The sequence below is a fragment of the Oreochromis aureus genome, linkage group 3, assembly GCF_013358895.1.
Source record: "Oreochromis aureus strain Israel breed Guangdong linkage group 3, ZZ_aureus, whole genome shotgun sequence".
NCBI classification, from domain to species: Eukaryota; Metazoa; Chordata; class Actinopteri; order Cichliformes; family Cichlidae; genus Oreochromis; species Oreochromis aureus.
Window position 1 is genome coordinate 29,116,177 of NC_052944.1, and position 16,439 is coordinate 29,132,615.

General features: G+C 38.2%; 1 protein-coding gene and 1 long non-coding RNA gene across 3 annotated transcripts in view; both read left to right on the top strand.

Moving 5' to 3' along the window:
* Positions 1-15,943, top strand: part of LOC120439145 (low affinity immunoglobulin gamma Fc region receptor II-like) — a 97,031-nt gene extending 81,088 nt beyond the window's left edge. Inside the window, exons 6-9 of the mRNA XM_039609898.1 lie at positions 15,184-15,252; positions 15,412-15,462; positions 15,560-15,625; positions 15,757-15,943. Coding sequence (XP_039465832.1) covers positions 15,184-15,252; positions 15,412-15,462; positions 15,560-15,625; positions 15,757-15,833 — 263 coding nt within the window. The 3' untranslated portion in view covers positions 15,834-15,943. The remainder of the gene's footprint in view (positions 1-15,183; positions 15,253-15,411; positions 15,463-15,559; positions 15,626-15,756) is intronic.
* On the top strand, positions 3,790-11,781 carry LOC116311425. 2 transcript variants are annotated; one of them, XR_005612423.1, is made up of 4 exons: positions 3,790-3,953; positions 11,027-11,106; positions 11,453-11,488; positions 11,701-11,781. It is a non-coding gene; the product is annotated as an uncharacterized LOC116311425 (long non-coding RNA). The 2 variants fall into 2 exon arrangements; XR_005612422.1 differs by lacking the exon at positions 3,790-3,953 and having other exon boundaries at positions 10,998-11,106.
* Positions 15,944-16,439: the final 496 nt, after the last annotated feature.

The window sequence follows — 16,439 nt, forward strand, 5'->3', positions numbered from 1 at the left end:
TTGGCGCTATATAAATAAAATTGAATTGAAACATGTGACTGTTTGTAGTGGTGGACAAATTTAGCGGTATGCATGCTCTCTCTCTCTCTCTCTCTGTGATAGGTTAAAAATTAAAATTAAAATAATAATTTAATGTTGTACTGTTTCTAAGGTCCCTGTCCCTGGGTATATGTGTACTCTGCAGAGCACATCATGCCACTGCAAAAATTTATGTATATTTGAATAAAGAAATCTTAACAGAATCTGTCTCTCTCTCTACCCACAAAATGATATAAATATATTTTTCTTTCTGTAACTTAAGATTGTCAGATCATTGTCATTCTCCACCTTTCCCATACAAAACGATGTCTCAGATATAATCACTGGGTTGTTTTTGCAGCTAGTATTCAACATAGGGCAGAATTTAGTTATTTATCGAAATGGATTAATCTGCTTGGCTGAGTGTTAAATATTTCCCAGAGCTGTGATGATAAAGGACAAAGACTTTGACTTCAGAGTCTATTACTTACATCACAGCATGTTGCAGAAGAATAAAAAAAAAACATATGTGTTGTAAATTTAGCTGTAACTGTGTCTAAAGAACAAGCTCTGATCAAAATAAAATTTATTTTTGCAAGGATGAAACATTTCTTATCGATTATTGGCTGAAAGTGATTAAAATTGTTTAATGTTGTGACACAGCGGGTCTGCACTTTGAAGGAGAGGGGAACATCTGAAGGGAGGGAAACATTCAAAGAGGCATCTGCTGCTGAAACAACAACCCTGTTAGACAATCGAGACTTAGACAGGGGTCTGCCCAGAATTACAGAGTGGAAGCTGACAAATGGCTGGTCTGTCTTCCTGAACGGCCGGTAAGCAAGGCATGCTAGCATGTAGAGCCAAAGAGGGGCCACCAGGATCAACTTCAACTCCTCAGTCTGGACCTGAGTCTATGACCTGAGGAGGGAGTACAGATGGAAGGCACAGATAAGAGCCTGTGGCCAGGGGTGCACCAGGTTGTCTGCAGAGAGAAGAACAGAAGAACAGATGGCAATGTGTTGATTCTCTGGAAAAAAAAACACAAACAAATAATAATAATAAAAAAAAGGTCTACTTCTGCCCTTCTCAAGCAGCTCCAGATCTGGTTTACCACCTATGGATGGAGTCTCCACTCCTGTTGGATTGGGCTCCCCCTCGACCTGCTGTAATGTCGAGGGAAAGCCTGGCACTTAAACTGCTTTCAGCGAGTAGGTGAGCCCACTGCCACAGTCTCATAGCTATCGTTCAGAGAGGGGGGTGGGTGGGTGGGGGAACCCTAGTCTCCCCCTACGTGTTGATATAGGCAACTGCAACCATGCTTTCTATCCAGATGATGGCATGGTACCCTAACAGAAACTGCTTGCAATACTTATATCGGCGGGGCATGATTGCGGATGCCGTGCGGGTGCGTCCGCCTTCCCTGCACGCCACCGCAGGCCATGCCCCGCCACAAACCCATAGCCCTCAGCCTCAGGAGCTGACCTGCGAGTGAAGCTGAAATGGGTCTAGGTACACCCCGAAGGGCTGCTATCATGCTGCATGCATGTTTCTCACACAGCATGCTGGTGTTCTTGGCTTCTTGGTCTGGGGGTGCAGATGTTCTCTCAGCACAATTTACCACACTGCTGGGTGTTATCTACACTAGTGTATTCAGCTTTGCTGTAATGTTTTGATTCTGGATCTCATCATGGTGCACTTTGCTGGTGTTTCAGTAGTTTTGACACAACAAAAAGGTGAATGATGATGTTTCAGAATAATATTAATTGATAGATGGCTCAACCTGCAGGCGATAGTACATATGACATGAGAGTGTAGTGGTTCACATCACCCTTCAATTCTTCTAATTAGCACCCTTGTTTTTCTGAGCAGACTGTGATGACTGCATGTGTGTAAAAGACTGTTGTTGGTTTATTTTTATCTGCTGAAAATCTGATACCACAAAATTTCTGTCTGGGCCGCCAAGAAAAGAGGAAATGCAGCCTGTGGTTTCAGCCTGAAGTCTAACGTTTGTCTTCTTTAAAGTCAACACAGCACAGTGGAAATGTGCAGGTATGACAATGTGTGAAAACAGGTTAAAAGTAGCTTTATTGTGGTGATGACACATGCTGGACTAAAGAATAAATAAAGCATGTGGGCATCAAGAGAAACGGTGAAAAGCTTGTTTCTCACGCTCATGTCTTTAAGAGTCTCTGCATGGACGTGCTGTAAATGTTCATTTATCTCTGAAATAAATAAAATCATCCATCACTCTCTCTGTCCACAAAATCATATACAGACATGTTTTTCTTCTTACTGCAACTTCCAAACAGGCCAGTTCCTCACAGTATAACACAAAACTCCAAAGTATAATCACTGCTTTGTAACCAACAGAGGAGCCAGTAAATCATCTATACCTACTGATACTAATGTGTCTGTTTGGCTGGTGTTACAGAAATGGTTCCTACACCTGTGATGATGACGTCAGTGCTTGACTCCAAACTGCCTGCTGGACTCTGCAGTATCACAGGGTCCACAAGTTTTTAGGCCTTTTTAGACTTTAAATCTTGAAGCATTACAATCTCATGACATATTGATATGTCCTGAAAAGTTTGCACTTTTGGTTACTTGTGGTTAGGCAAAGAGGCTGATCAATTGTCTAAGGAAGTTAGAATAGGACAATGCTATTGACTAGAGATGGCACGATACCACTTTTTTTTATGTCCGATACCGATATCATAAATTTGGATATCGGCCGATACCAATATGAATCCAATATAGTGTGTTTTTTAATCAATAAAACTGTTTTTTTATCTTGCCGAATTTTGTATAAGTTCAAACTCAAGTTAAAAAAAAAACCCACTAAAGCTATTCTGTTATACCTGTGTGCAAAAAATAAGAAGAGAAGCTAATCCAAGTCTGTATGGTTTAATGAAGGCTGCACCTTTAAGATCAATTGTCTGTATGACCCACTTGGTCACCTATAACATCTCAAAGTTTCTGGCTTTGAACCTCAACCCGTTGATAGGCAGTCTAAACACCACATCCAGAACATCTTGGATTTTGTTGAGAGGATACGAGATGTTATTATGGAGGCAGATGAAACCATGGTCTTGTACAATGTTACATCTCACGAGGTCACCTGAGTAAAGATCCATGTAGGGGTTGAGGCACAAGGAAGGGATCTCAAAACTGCATTGTAGGTGATTCATAGCTGGCGCCATAATCCACCACCTCTGGTCAATGATGGTCATTCACAGTGGACATAGATGGCCTCTTTCACTCCTCTTTCAAACCATCAGTCTTGTCTCTTCAAAATGTGAACACTGGCACCTTTAAATGAGTGATATTTGATATGATATTGGGAGTAGATGAAATCAAATAAATAGTTTGAGATCATTGTCTGTGCATAATCCTGGAGAGTGAGTGAGTGAGTGTGGTGGCCTGAAACTGAGAACAACACATTTTGGGAAGACAGCATTCATGTATGACACAATAAATGTCTGTGGATGTTCAGAAACATTGGCTGATAAGATGACTCAAGATAAAATATTCCAGCATTATGATGATCCACAGCACACTGCACAAATCACATAAAAGTCTCTGAGGATAAAACATAATTATGAGCTGGTAAAATATGTCACCTGACCTGAAACAACAGAAGGTAAGAAGAAAACACAAGAAGCAAGCCTGCATGTTTGCAGTGGACAGGAAATGTGAACACGTCACACAACTGCTGTGGTCAAAGCTACAGGAGCTGTTTGAGGTTTATATAAAGGAAAGGAAGCACAGAGAGGCCACAGTCAGAAGAAACACTCTGGTCTTATCTGTATTAAATGCAGCTTCTCTTTTTATTATTGATGTAAAGTCAAAGTGTTTGAGATCAGCTGAGGATCAGAGTGCAGCAGGGCTGGATGTGAGGATGGGGCACTCTTTGCTCTGCATGACGGGCTTATTGTGTAAGTACATTTGTGACATTGTTTGAATGGCACTGATTAATGAAAGTGTTTCTCATGTGTGAGAATTAGAGTGTATCACTGGTTTGAAGTGTTTATCTGAGAGTTTGAACAAAGCATATTTGTGATGTTTATGATAGTTACAGACAAATGTTGGCTGGTTCCTTGGTTCAGTTTAGTCTGGAGTATCGTGTTGGATACACCGCTGCTTGTTGCACTTGACTCAGTGCCATTGTGTACAAGTTCATATATTAATAATTTTTAAATAACTTTTATAACATTTTTATGACTATAATAGTTTTTTCATGTTTCAAACTTGTTACTTTGTTATGCACAGAAACTGAAAAATACTCTTAAACTCTTAAAACTAATGTCCTAATTTTATTTGTTTTGTTTGATTTTCTGTCAGTTTGACCCTGATGATGATTTGTCTTTACTTCATTACTCAGTACTCGCTTCTACGTTAATGCTGATGGTGAGACATGGTTATTTTTCTCTCCTTTTTGTCCTGCTTGATGCTGAATAAACAATTAGACTTTTATTTTTACTTTTTAATGTTAACAAAAGAAAATCAGATTTTAGAAATACAAACATTCGCAGCGACATGTCAGAGACAGATCATATCAAACTAGTTTTATTATTGTACATGTTAGAGTAGGGTTAAATATCGACACTTCCTTATTAATCAATACTAAAACAGAATGAAGATACTCATTTGCATCAATGTTGATATCTGTAGTGTTGTCTTGGCTTCCTTCAGCTGAGGCAGAAATTCTTTGTATGCAAATTCAACAACCTTTGTGCGTAGAAGTCAAGTTCATGCAAGCGCGCATAAAGAAGCCATCGCACGCCAGATTTACACTCTCATATGTACACTGTAAAAAAAAAAAATCCTAAAAAAACAGTAATATTCCGGCAGCTGGGGCGCCAAAATAATACCATCAAATAACAGAAAATAACTTTCTCATAAAAATACGGTTATTTTCAGTAATGACAATACAGTTTGTTGCCCTAATTTTACATGGGATTTTGCCTTTTTCAAATGCTTTTAAACATTAAATTAGGAACATTTTAATGTGATTAAACAATAAAATTACCTATAAACAAGGTCAATGAATGCGGCAATATGAATAATAATACTTAAATGTACAGAAATATACAGTTAGCAGTTGGTTTAAATAAACATGGATTGCATGCCCTGGGACAAACTGACAGAAGCGAGGCTGCCGTATCGCACCATCGGCCATCACCTACCTACCACCTGGTAGGTAGGTGAAGTGTCTTGACCAAGGACACAACGACCGAGAGTGTCCGAGCCGGGGCTCGAACCGGCAACCTTCTGATTACGAGGCAAACTGCCAATTCTTGAGCCACAATCGCCCTAAATAGCAATAATTATTATTATTATTTGATGTAAAAAAAAAGAATCATGTTATATACATTTCCATAGCATTACATTTGAATTTAACAGTTCAATCTTTCAAATAACGGACAAATATTTGTGAAATCATGATACATTTGTGAATGTATTTTAACAATCTAAATATGGGTATGTACAGACAAATACATTTAAAAAACAAGAAAATTATGTTTTATTACCTTTACAGTGATTTTATGTTAATTTACATTTGAAATGTAAAATCACAGTCTCTTTATGTAAATTTAATGATATTCTAGAAAAACAGTACAAAACTGTAAAATACATAGTAAAATGCTTTTATATTACATTTTTTTTTTACAGTGTATGCATTTTTGACCTTTGAAGTGTTTTTTGTGCTTCTCCCTTTCCTGCTGAACTCCGCTCTCGCTCTGCTATATTTTGCTACACTTGCCAACCAATGAACATTCAGCAGATGCTGACATCATCAACTTCAAACAACGTGCAGTCAGGACCTTAGAGGATGCACGAGAGCATGTGTTGGGTGGGTCCCTCCCCCTCTCTGTCCCAATGAAAAGTCTACACAGACACATTTGCAGGACTCTGCTCTCAAAGATGAATCCTGCTTCTGTGAATCAGCTGAGGTTTGATAGTCTGGAGGGACACGTAGTGCCACCTGCTGCAGAGATATTATTAAATAGTGATTAAAAATCTTTAAATAATATCAAACACAAAACATTAAAATGTCCTTTTTTACTGTCGTAAAAATGGACAAGATATGAATGCTGTAGAGACTCATTAACACTGGAAGTCCCAGAGAGCAGCCATTTGGCTTTTCTACCTATAAAACCTAATATCCTTAATCACCTGTGAACCGCTGCTTTTGTTATGTAAATAAGGTGGGGCCATGCTGAGCCACTTGGAGTGGTTAGTTTCCTGAGCCACAAGGAAACTTGTGTTTGATCTTAGGGAGAAATCAACACACATGGGTGTATTTCCTTTGTTGCTGAGATTTATTGATAAAAACAGTACAAAAAACAAAACAAAAAACAACCATTTGTTAATCTGATGATGTAGCACACAGATCGGTAAATTAAACATTTTTATTCCTGTTAATTATTTTATCATTGAGTTCACTCTCAGTGCAGCTGTTGATTTCTGAGGCTCTGAAACTTTAAACTGGATCCATTTAAACCTTAAAGGTTACAGTCCCACAACCTAAACAAGGAAACATGGAAATCACTTTAGTTTGTTTGGAGATCAAAGTGAAATTACTTTGATTTGATTGATTTGGTTTTGCCAAATTCTGACCCACCATCTGAATGTTGGAGCAGAAACTGAGACTCATCAGACCAGGCGATGTTTTTACACTTGCGTTTTTAAGCTTCTGTTGTCCAGTTTTGGTGAACCTGTGTGAATTATAGCCTCAGTTTCCTGTTCTTAGCTGACAGGTGTGGCACCTGCTGTGGTCTTCAGCTGCTTTATGACATTTACTTCAACGTTAGACATGTTGTGCTTTCAGAGACGCTCTTCTGCATAACTCGGTTGTAATGAGTGGTCTGCCCATTGACATGGAGTTATTTTCACCCAGTGAACTTCCACTCACTGGTTATTTTCTATTGTGACTATTCTCTGTAAAACTGTAAATGATCATCAGTGACGTCCAGCATCAGTCACATCTGTCACTTTGTTAAGCTGCAGTGTTGAATCTAAAAGAAAGACATGGATCAGGAAACTAAACTAAACTAAACTAAACATGGTTTTAAGCACAAATGTTAAAACTATATTCTTCCTGTTTCACCACTTACAACATTCAAATAACTGCTGTGTTTGTGGCTGTGCTGTATCCAAATGTTTAAGCTTCCAAATGAGCAGTGTTGGGTAAGTTACTTTATTTAATTAGTAACTTAGTTACATTACTAGTTACTTCTATCAAAAGTAACTCAGTTACTTCAAGTTACTCGTTACTTTCAAAGTAACTAGTTACTAGGGAAAGTAACTTTGGTTTTACTCAGAATTCTCTTGTTAATGTGTTGCTTCCGTAACTGGATACCCAGCAAGATTGCCAGTCTTCTAGCTTGCTTACTTGCCACAAGTGCACTGTGCCACCTACCAATAGAAAGGAAAAAATAATGTGCACATTTCCACGAGAGAAATCCCACGCCTGGACTGTCGTTGACCGCCGCCATGATTCTAGCCCATGTCACAGCGTCATGTGCGCTTTTTACATCCAACGCGAAAACTGCAGTCGTGTTGCTTTCGATTGTACTCAGAACTCGGAAATTCTGCCTTCCAAATAGGAAGATGTAGGCAACACCAGACTGCAGATGAGCTGCATACAGGGCTGGACTGGGGCAAAAAATCGGCCCGTGCATTTTGACTAGAGACCGGCCCACCATTATAGGAAAAATCATAAAGCCTTTGAATCAAAACAAACGCTGTTGTGACAGTGATGTACACTGTTTTGATGGTATATATGTATCAATCTATCAATCGTTTGTTGTAAGATTCAGATAATTATGTTTTAAAAGCGAGACATTTTAAATGAGAATAAGAAAGAAAAGTATTTCTTTGTGCCCCCTTTCCCTGTTAATGCCCTGCCTGGCCCCCTGGCAACACTTTGCTAGACCCGCCCCTGCACAGTTACCAGCTGTCAGCTACGTAGAAAAGGATCCTGGTGTTATTTGTCTCTCAGAAACAGTTCATAACTTCCCCTCAACTCATTCATGTCACCTAAAAGGTAAACCTGTTTCTCCATCACCTGTTCAGCTCTGATGATTCAGTAAGGACATCTCCTGGTTTCATCTGCATGTGTCCCTCTCACCAGATAACCAAACCGACATCATGACCAGCAGCTTTACAGCTGTGGCTCCAGCAAACATCAGCTGATACTAGAAATTAATATTAAATAAATTCTAACAACAGCTGATCAAGCTGAAACGTGCTGCTGCTGTTTAGCGCGACATCCGCTGGTTTCCTCTTCCTGGCGCAAAGTGGGCGATAAACAAACAAGAGAGAAAAGCCGATCAGCTGATCATTGATCAGTTTCATGATTGAAGTAGAAACAGGAGAGGGAGGGGGAGAGAATGAGAGAAGAAGAGGCAGCTGACAGCGTAAACACAGAATAACTCCAGCTTTGTGTCTTTTTTTCATTGTAGCTGAAGTTTTCAGCTCAATACGAAACGCGTAATATTTTCTCTGAATACGAGACGATTCTGTTTTTTAGGGCACAGTTGGGAACTCTAATAATTAACCTTATGAACAAAATAAAGTTCAGCATCAGTAACATAGCACCCACCCAGCTGTATAGAAACTCCGTCATGCTAGCTAGCACGCAGTACGAAAAAGTCAGCATACCGAAAATAAACTCCACCTAAACTTGGTTTATATCTGACCCAGATAGACTGCAGTCATAACTTCTTACCTGAAGTTCAGTTCACCTGACACGCGGACCGGCGGCCGCTTCGGGTCTCTCCTCTTGCCTCCCTTTTCCTTCATCCACCTGCTGGCTTCCACCACTTGCTAATGTTATTGAATCTGTGGAAGCTCCGCCATAGCCACCACACAAAGTAACGAATAACGAGCCTATCTAAATCCCAGTAACAATTAACGTGTTCCTGATTTTGGCATAATAACTAGTTACGGCGCTTATTACCACAATAATAACGTAGTTACTGTAACACGTTACTTAATAACGCGTTAGTCCCAACACTGCAAATGAGTTAATATCATCTGATTTTACTGCAGCTGTTCTCACTGAAAACAGTTTATGTAAGAGTCATATGGTTGTAAAATCACTTTAATCTGTTTTTTGTTATTGAGTTTCAGTCTGTATTTGAAAATAAATGTTTATCTGCTAAAGTTTGAACATCTTGTCTTTTTAAAGTTAGAGTTTGTTTGATTTCAGCATCATTTCCCATGAGCTTTAGCAACTGGACCACTGTGTGGTTACAAGTGATGGGAATAACGGCGTTACAAGTAACGGCGTTACTTTTTTCAGTAACGAGTAATCTAACTAATTACTATTCCTATCGTTACAGTTACTAACAAGAAAATGCGGTCCGTTACCATTTTTCAACAAACAGACGGTTGTAGCTGTCTTCAGCTTACCGCATCTTATATCAGTTGCACGGAAGTAGCTGACTACGTAAGTAATCTGGACGCTACAGCTTTAATCAGCTGAAAAAGAAAGACAGCAGAAAAAGAGAGACAGAGAGTTTTGAGATGTGAGAGATTTGTGACGTTTAGCGTGTTTGGGGTGTGTAGTTCATGTGTTGTCTTGTGTAGTTAGTGTGTAGCGTTGTGGATAGTTTTGTGTTGTGTGTCAGAACAATGAGGCGACTGCTGTCTCCAGGTAGAAACAGGAGTGATACACCTGCTGCTGTCAGACCTGCAGGTATCAGGCTGTGATGTTCTCCTTTATAGTGGACAGAAATTATTTTTTGGAGTGGCACAAATAATTTGTGTGGCATCTCATTGAAGAACAGCTGATTGTTCTGTAAATAGTTTGAAATGGTTATTTAAGGGTAAAAGGTAAATGGATGCAAATAACTTTGTTGTTTGCAAAACTTGTGCATAGGATTTTAAAATTGACAATTTATATTTGCATTTAAAGTTATGAAATATGATTCATTAAACATGTTTGTGGTTGTTACAGTAAAAATATAACTTTTTCTACTCTGATTTTATGTTTTTGTCTGATTTTAGATCAATTGTGTTAATACAGTTAAAATGAAAACATAACTGTAAATTCAGACACGTGAGGTTGTGCTGAAAAGAATGATTCCAAACAAGGCAAAGTAAATAGTTTTTAAAGGTAAAATGTGGAGGGAAAATCAAGAGTAGTTAAAAATGGCCAATTATACCCTGGACCCCAGAGGGTTAAACGTTTTTAAAGTAACGCAATAGTTACTTTTCAAGTAATTAATTACTTTTAGAATATTGTAACTCAGTTACTAACTCAGTTACTTTTTTGAAGAAGTAACTAACTATAATTAATTACTTTTTCAAAGTAATTTGCCCAACACTGGTGGTTACAGGATGCTAAAAACAATGTTATTCCCTACAATTATAGCTACTTACAAGGCAGCACCTCTTCCAGCTGTCTTAGGGTGAGAGACGGGTACAGACAGGTTACATCAGGGGTTAAAAACACCTTTAATTAGTTCCAGCAGTGTCTGTTTGCAGGTAGAGGGAGTTTGGTTTTACTCTTTAGATATATTTATTGATATTTACTGTCCTTTATTCATACATCTGTGTGCTTGAGGTTTGGAAATATTTATTAAAATTATTTAAAAAAAACAACCTTTGAAATAATCTTTATATGTGAGAAGACAAATGTGTGATAATACTGACGGTTTATGACAAAGATGATGATGATGATTTAATAATAACAATATTTAAATAAACTAAATGTTTTTCACATTTAAAACAAGTCTTGGACTTGTGATCTCCTCATTTGCTCTTTAACCCTCAGTCAGCTCACATATGTGTAATGAAACTTAGTGTCTGTTTGTTATTGGTCAGTTTAGTCTGTGTTACAGGCCTTTTCATAAAAATCTGACAAACATGGTCAGATCAGGTTAAGTTGTTATTTCTGTGTAAAAGGAAGTAGAGAGAAGAGGTTTTAAAAAGTCTTTGTTTCCTTCACAGCTCTTTGGTATCTGCTGTGCTGCTGCTTCACTCTCTCTCTTTACAGAAAGTTGTAGAAGTTTTCAGACGTGTCACTGCTGGATGTGAGGATGGGAGCCACTTTGCTCTGTGAGCTGGGCCTATTCTGTGAGTACATCACTGACTTCTATTGTTTGATTCATACTGATCCATAAACATGTTTTAGTAAGAAGAACAGAGCATCAGTCATTTGTACCATTTCAGGTCATGTGATCAGAGGACTCTCATGTTTGTTACCAACATGGTTGTTTGTAGACTGGATTAGATTTTAGTGCATTGACTCAGATCAGAGTGGAGCTGGTTTAGTTTATCTAAGAAAGGTTTGTTTCTCCATCAGTGATAATTTGATGCATACAAATCATAGCAGCCACTGGTACAACCACAAGTGTTTGATTTATTTTAGATTTGAGTGTCTTTAGTTTGATCATGTCTGAAGTTTCTGTCTTTATTGTAGTGCTCTGTACACTCCTCTGCACTGGACACGCTCAAGGTGACTGAAACGGTTTTTACTTTTTTCTGTCTTTTAATTTATTTGGTAAAGATTCATCTCAAAATACTGAATAAATCTTAATTACAGTTGACTTATGTTTTATATTTATTTATTATTCAATGTATGAACAGTGTATGAACATACTGTCACAGATTGTGTTTGTTCATAAAAGTGTTTCAGGTTGTTAACTTTGTGGTTGTGTTGGATTCTAGATGCTGTGCTAACTATTGAACCCAGCTGGTCCAGTTTTTTCATTGGAGAGTTTGTTACCTTCAAATGTGACATGAATGAAGGAGAAGACACTGACTGGGAATACCAAATCAATAGGAATGGTCAGGGATTTCTCCCCTACAGCACAGAAAAAGACAAGAAATTTAAACTGTCGTCTACACGTCACAGTGGTGAATATCAGTGCTCTGGTCGCAGGAAGAGCTCAGATGATACAAAGATCAGTAATACTGTCTATATAACTGTATTAGGTAAGTCCTCAGTGACCATCTGAATCATAAACTTCTGAGTACATTTAATGAATGTTGTCATTGAAACTTGTTTTTAATCTGATGCACTGAAACTTGAAACTTTAAGAAGAACTACTGTATTTTACTGGTTACTTTGCTCATAGTATACAGAGCACTACAATACTCTAAGACTGCAATTTATTATTATTTCAATAGTACAGTATTTCAGAGACTGTATTTTAATGTATAACAAGAATAGCTGTGGATTAAATTCATTTTAAATAAGGAAAAAAGAAACATCGAAAACTCCATAAAATTTAAGGTGATGATGTTTCTGTTATCTAAACCTGAAACCAGGAAGATCCCTCTGAACCCATCATTGTGTTTCCTTCAACAGTGAACTGCATTAGTTTACATTCAGTGTGACTTCTTCAGGCCTGAGATTGGACAAACATTTATATGTGTTTATTTAGAGATCTACAACCTGAATTACTGCAGCTCTGTCACCATGTTGAGAGAGAGTTTATCTTAAAGGAGAAAAAAATGATTAATTCTGTAGATTTTAATTTGTTGGAATTTGAAATGAAAACATCTTTTAAAATGTAGGAATGTTTTTGTACTTTTATAGTGGATCAGAGATACATTTTCTTTCCTTGTTTTTCATAACAGCACATAGACCCAGGGCCACACTGACAGCAGGAACAACAACCATACCAGTAGGGGGCAGTGTGACACTGACCTGCTCTGTGCAGAGCTCTGATGGATGGAAATATGAGTGGTTCAGACGAACCCAAAGAACCTCTGAAGTTCAAATCAGAGATCAACAAAACAGAGATATCAGAGTATCTCAAGGAGGAATCTACAGCTGCAGAGGAACAAGAGGAAACCCAGTTTACTACACTGATATAAGTGATGATGTCACCATTGAAATAACCTGTGAGTTCAGTCATTTAGTTTGAAATATACATTCACTCATGATTATCAAACATACAATGTGAAGTTTTCTGTGTCGATTTCATGTTTCTATTTGTATCTCAACTGTTAATATGTGTAAACAGTTTCCAATAAAGTTGTTGTAAAACAACAACCCAACTGGCCTCAGATATTCAGAGGTGAGACGATCACTCTGACATGTGAGGTGCAGGAAGGAGGTGAAACCACTGAGTGGGAGTATGAATGGAGAGGACCCAGCACACCCACACAGTGGACACACAATAATGATGTGACATTCAGAGTTTCTGAGTCCAGCAGTGGAGACTACATGTGTAAGAGTCGACGCAGAGATGACTCATATTCTTCAACAGAGTGGAGTGAAGCCTTCACATTGTCAGGATCAAGTAAGTCATGTTTGTTGTGTGATCTCCATTTGACAAATGTCATAATGGTCAGCACAGGATGAATTCAATGGTCTACAAAGCATGTTCCATTGTTAGTCAGACAAAGAGCTGCAGCTGATAGTAGCCTCATTGTAGACAGTTTGTCACCACTTTGTGTCATCAACTTTCAGCTGGTATAGAGACGCCAATGCTGACCTGCTGCTCCATCACCTGAGGACAATAATGACAGAACTACTACTATAACCAACACTCAACAAATAGCAGCAGATCTACAGTCTTTTTTAAGAAAGAATAAAGTCATTCTGGTCTGTCATCTCATAAAACACTGCCATTTGTTAAAATAAAAACACACACATGACTGTGTTTAATACAAAAAGCAATGATGGCCAATCAGAAGGAGCTTTACGGAAAATATTCAGGGTTGGATCCACACCACTTTCATGTGAAAAAAACATGAGGGCAAAGCAGCAGCTGGAGGAGAATCGAAGGAGGAAAGTTAAACGAAAAACATCAAAATCATGTTAGTGTTGTTATGACTACCGTCCTCAGCACCCCCAGTTACCTCCAGCAGGAGGCTAGAATATTGAAAATATTCATTTCAAACACACTCCAAGACCTCCAAAAGTTGTCACTTTATTAAAATCCATTCATTTTTTAGTTCTGCAAAGTTATTTTACACACTTCACAGTGTTGATCAAAATGGATTTAAAGTTTGTTTTCCCTTCTCATTAAGATTTGTTCATATTTACCATTTCCATTTAGTTGTTAAATTATTTAGATTCACTCATTTATTTGTTGTTCTTTTTCTAAACTGAACTGCAGACAAACCAAAGGCCAAACTGAGAGCTGATAACACAGCTGTTCCAGTAGGGGGCAGTGTGACCCTGACCTGCTCTGTGAACCCATCATCATCATCTGGATGGAAATACTACTGGTACAGAGATGAGAAATCCTCTGAAGCCCTGACCACACAAGATGCAGTTTTCCACTCAAATGGAGAAATCAGTGTCTCACAGGAAGGACTCTACAGGTGCAGAGGAGGAAGAGGAAACCCAGTTTACTACACAGAGGACAGCCAGGAAGTTCAGATTAACACAACTGGTGAGTTTGTATTCAGCAACAATGTTGAATAGATTGATGATTGAGGATTACTGTGAAGGTCAAACAGCATATATCTCATGGTAACGTCTTTGGCATTGTAATAATGTTCTTATTGGAAATGGTTGAACATGAATAGTCATGTAAAATGTGGAGTCTAGAGAATCAGTGTCAGGAATGTGATCTAAGGAGGGGAGACTAGGTGGGATTATGAATGTGGAACAACCACTTTCACCAAATCTCCAAATCAACATAAATTCACAATTAGTTCTGTATCAACTCTACAAGTAACACTGCAAGTAGTATAGAACAGGAGTCACAACATCAAACCACAGAGCAGAGTCATGCTGACAGTTTCTGACAGGAAACAGAAAATCTCAATGTAAACATCAGTTTTTGTTTCTTTATATTAAGATTTTACATGTTTGACATATTTATATAGTAAAAGTTTGTAAAGCAGATTTACTGAAGTCAACATTTAAGAGGAAACTTTAAGGACTTGTGTCGATTTGTTCATTGTGGGGAGTCAACACATTTTAAGTTTGTTAATAATGAATTCTTGTTTGTTGTTACAGTAACTGTGTCAGGAGCTGACAGCTGTTCATCTCCTGTGTGGTTGATTGTTGGACTGGTTTGTGGAGTCTCTCTCATTATTATTCTCCTGCTCTTGTTGTATCGCTGCAGACAGTCCAAGTGTAAGAGCCTCTTCTTTTACTTACTACAAACTCTTTATCATTCAAAGACACAATTGCATCGAGAGGTCCAACTAAAAGCAAAAGTCTCATTTTACATTTTAATAAAGGTGCTGCTAACGAGCAGACGCTCAATCAGGATGAAGATCAGCAGCAAGTGTACTCCTCTCTTCTTCATGGTTAGTTTTTAATCTACATTCACATATTGTGATGCGATTTGCAACAAGACTGTACTTATTACATCTGCTGCAGATTTTAATATAAAGGTAATTTGCAAGAATATTTGTGTTTAAATTAGTATCACAGACATGAGGTGACTGATTTTCTCTGACCTGCAGGTGATCGTTGTGTCTATGAGACAGTCAGAAGATGTGAAAACACTGAAAATGGTAAAGTTTACACTTTCATTAATATAGAGCTTGTGGAAGCTGGATGATTATACAATAACTGTGTTTAACATTAAAGTCAATCAGATTATTATTTCAGGTCCAGCAGAAGGTGATTACACCAATGTCACATCTGTGATTCAGCTCAAAGTCATTAACAAGACAAGTGAGTGCACAAAATGTGAGATTTGAAATGCAAAATATACATTGGTAATTATTCTCACTGATAATAAATGCATTTGTGGACAAAACAGAGGGAGTTTGTTTTGAAATGCTTTCATTTGATCACCTCAACAGGGCAACGTGGTGACCCAGAGGAGAGCTCTGACTACAATGATGTCAATCCAAATTCAGCCACAGCTCTAAAATCTTAACAGCAGCTCTTTAGCTGTTTTTCTCTTTTTCCTTGTAACGTCTCTTTGAACTTGAAGTGACTTTGATTGAAAAGGTGAAGATTTTGAATTCAAAGCAATGATCCTGACAGCCTGAGTTTATATTTCCTTTAGAAAAAATTGCTCAGTGTGTTTCACTTGTTTCTCTCCCATCCATCCATCCATTCACTTCCACTTATCCTTTTCAGGGTCGCGGGGGGCGCTGGAGCCTATCCCAGCTGTCATAGGGCGAGAGGCGGGGTACACCCTGGACAGGTCGCCAGTCTGTCGCAGGGCCAACACACAGGGACAGACAACCATTCACTCGCACATTCACACCTATTCATTCGTTTCTCTCCCATTAGATAATAATTTTAATGAACTTTAATGTGCTGTAGATCAGTTTATTTTGAAGCACTTTGTAACTTTGCTAATAAAAGTGTGATATAAGTAAAGTGTGTTGTTGTGTGTCAGACTGAGCGTACATGTTACAGCTGTTCAGTGTTGAGCATGAATCCACTGAAAGAGAGCTTTCATTTCAAGACACTCGCTGTCATTTAAAACAACTTAACACGTGTGATGATCAGAAGCTGTTAGCTTCCTGCTAGC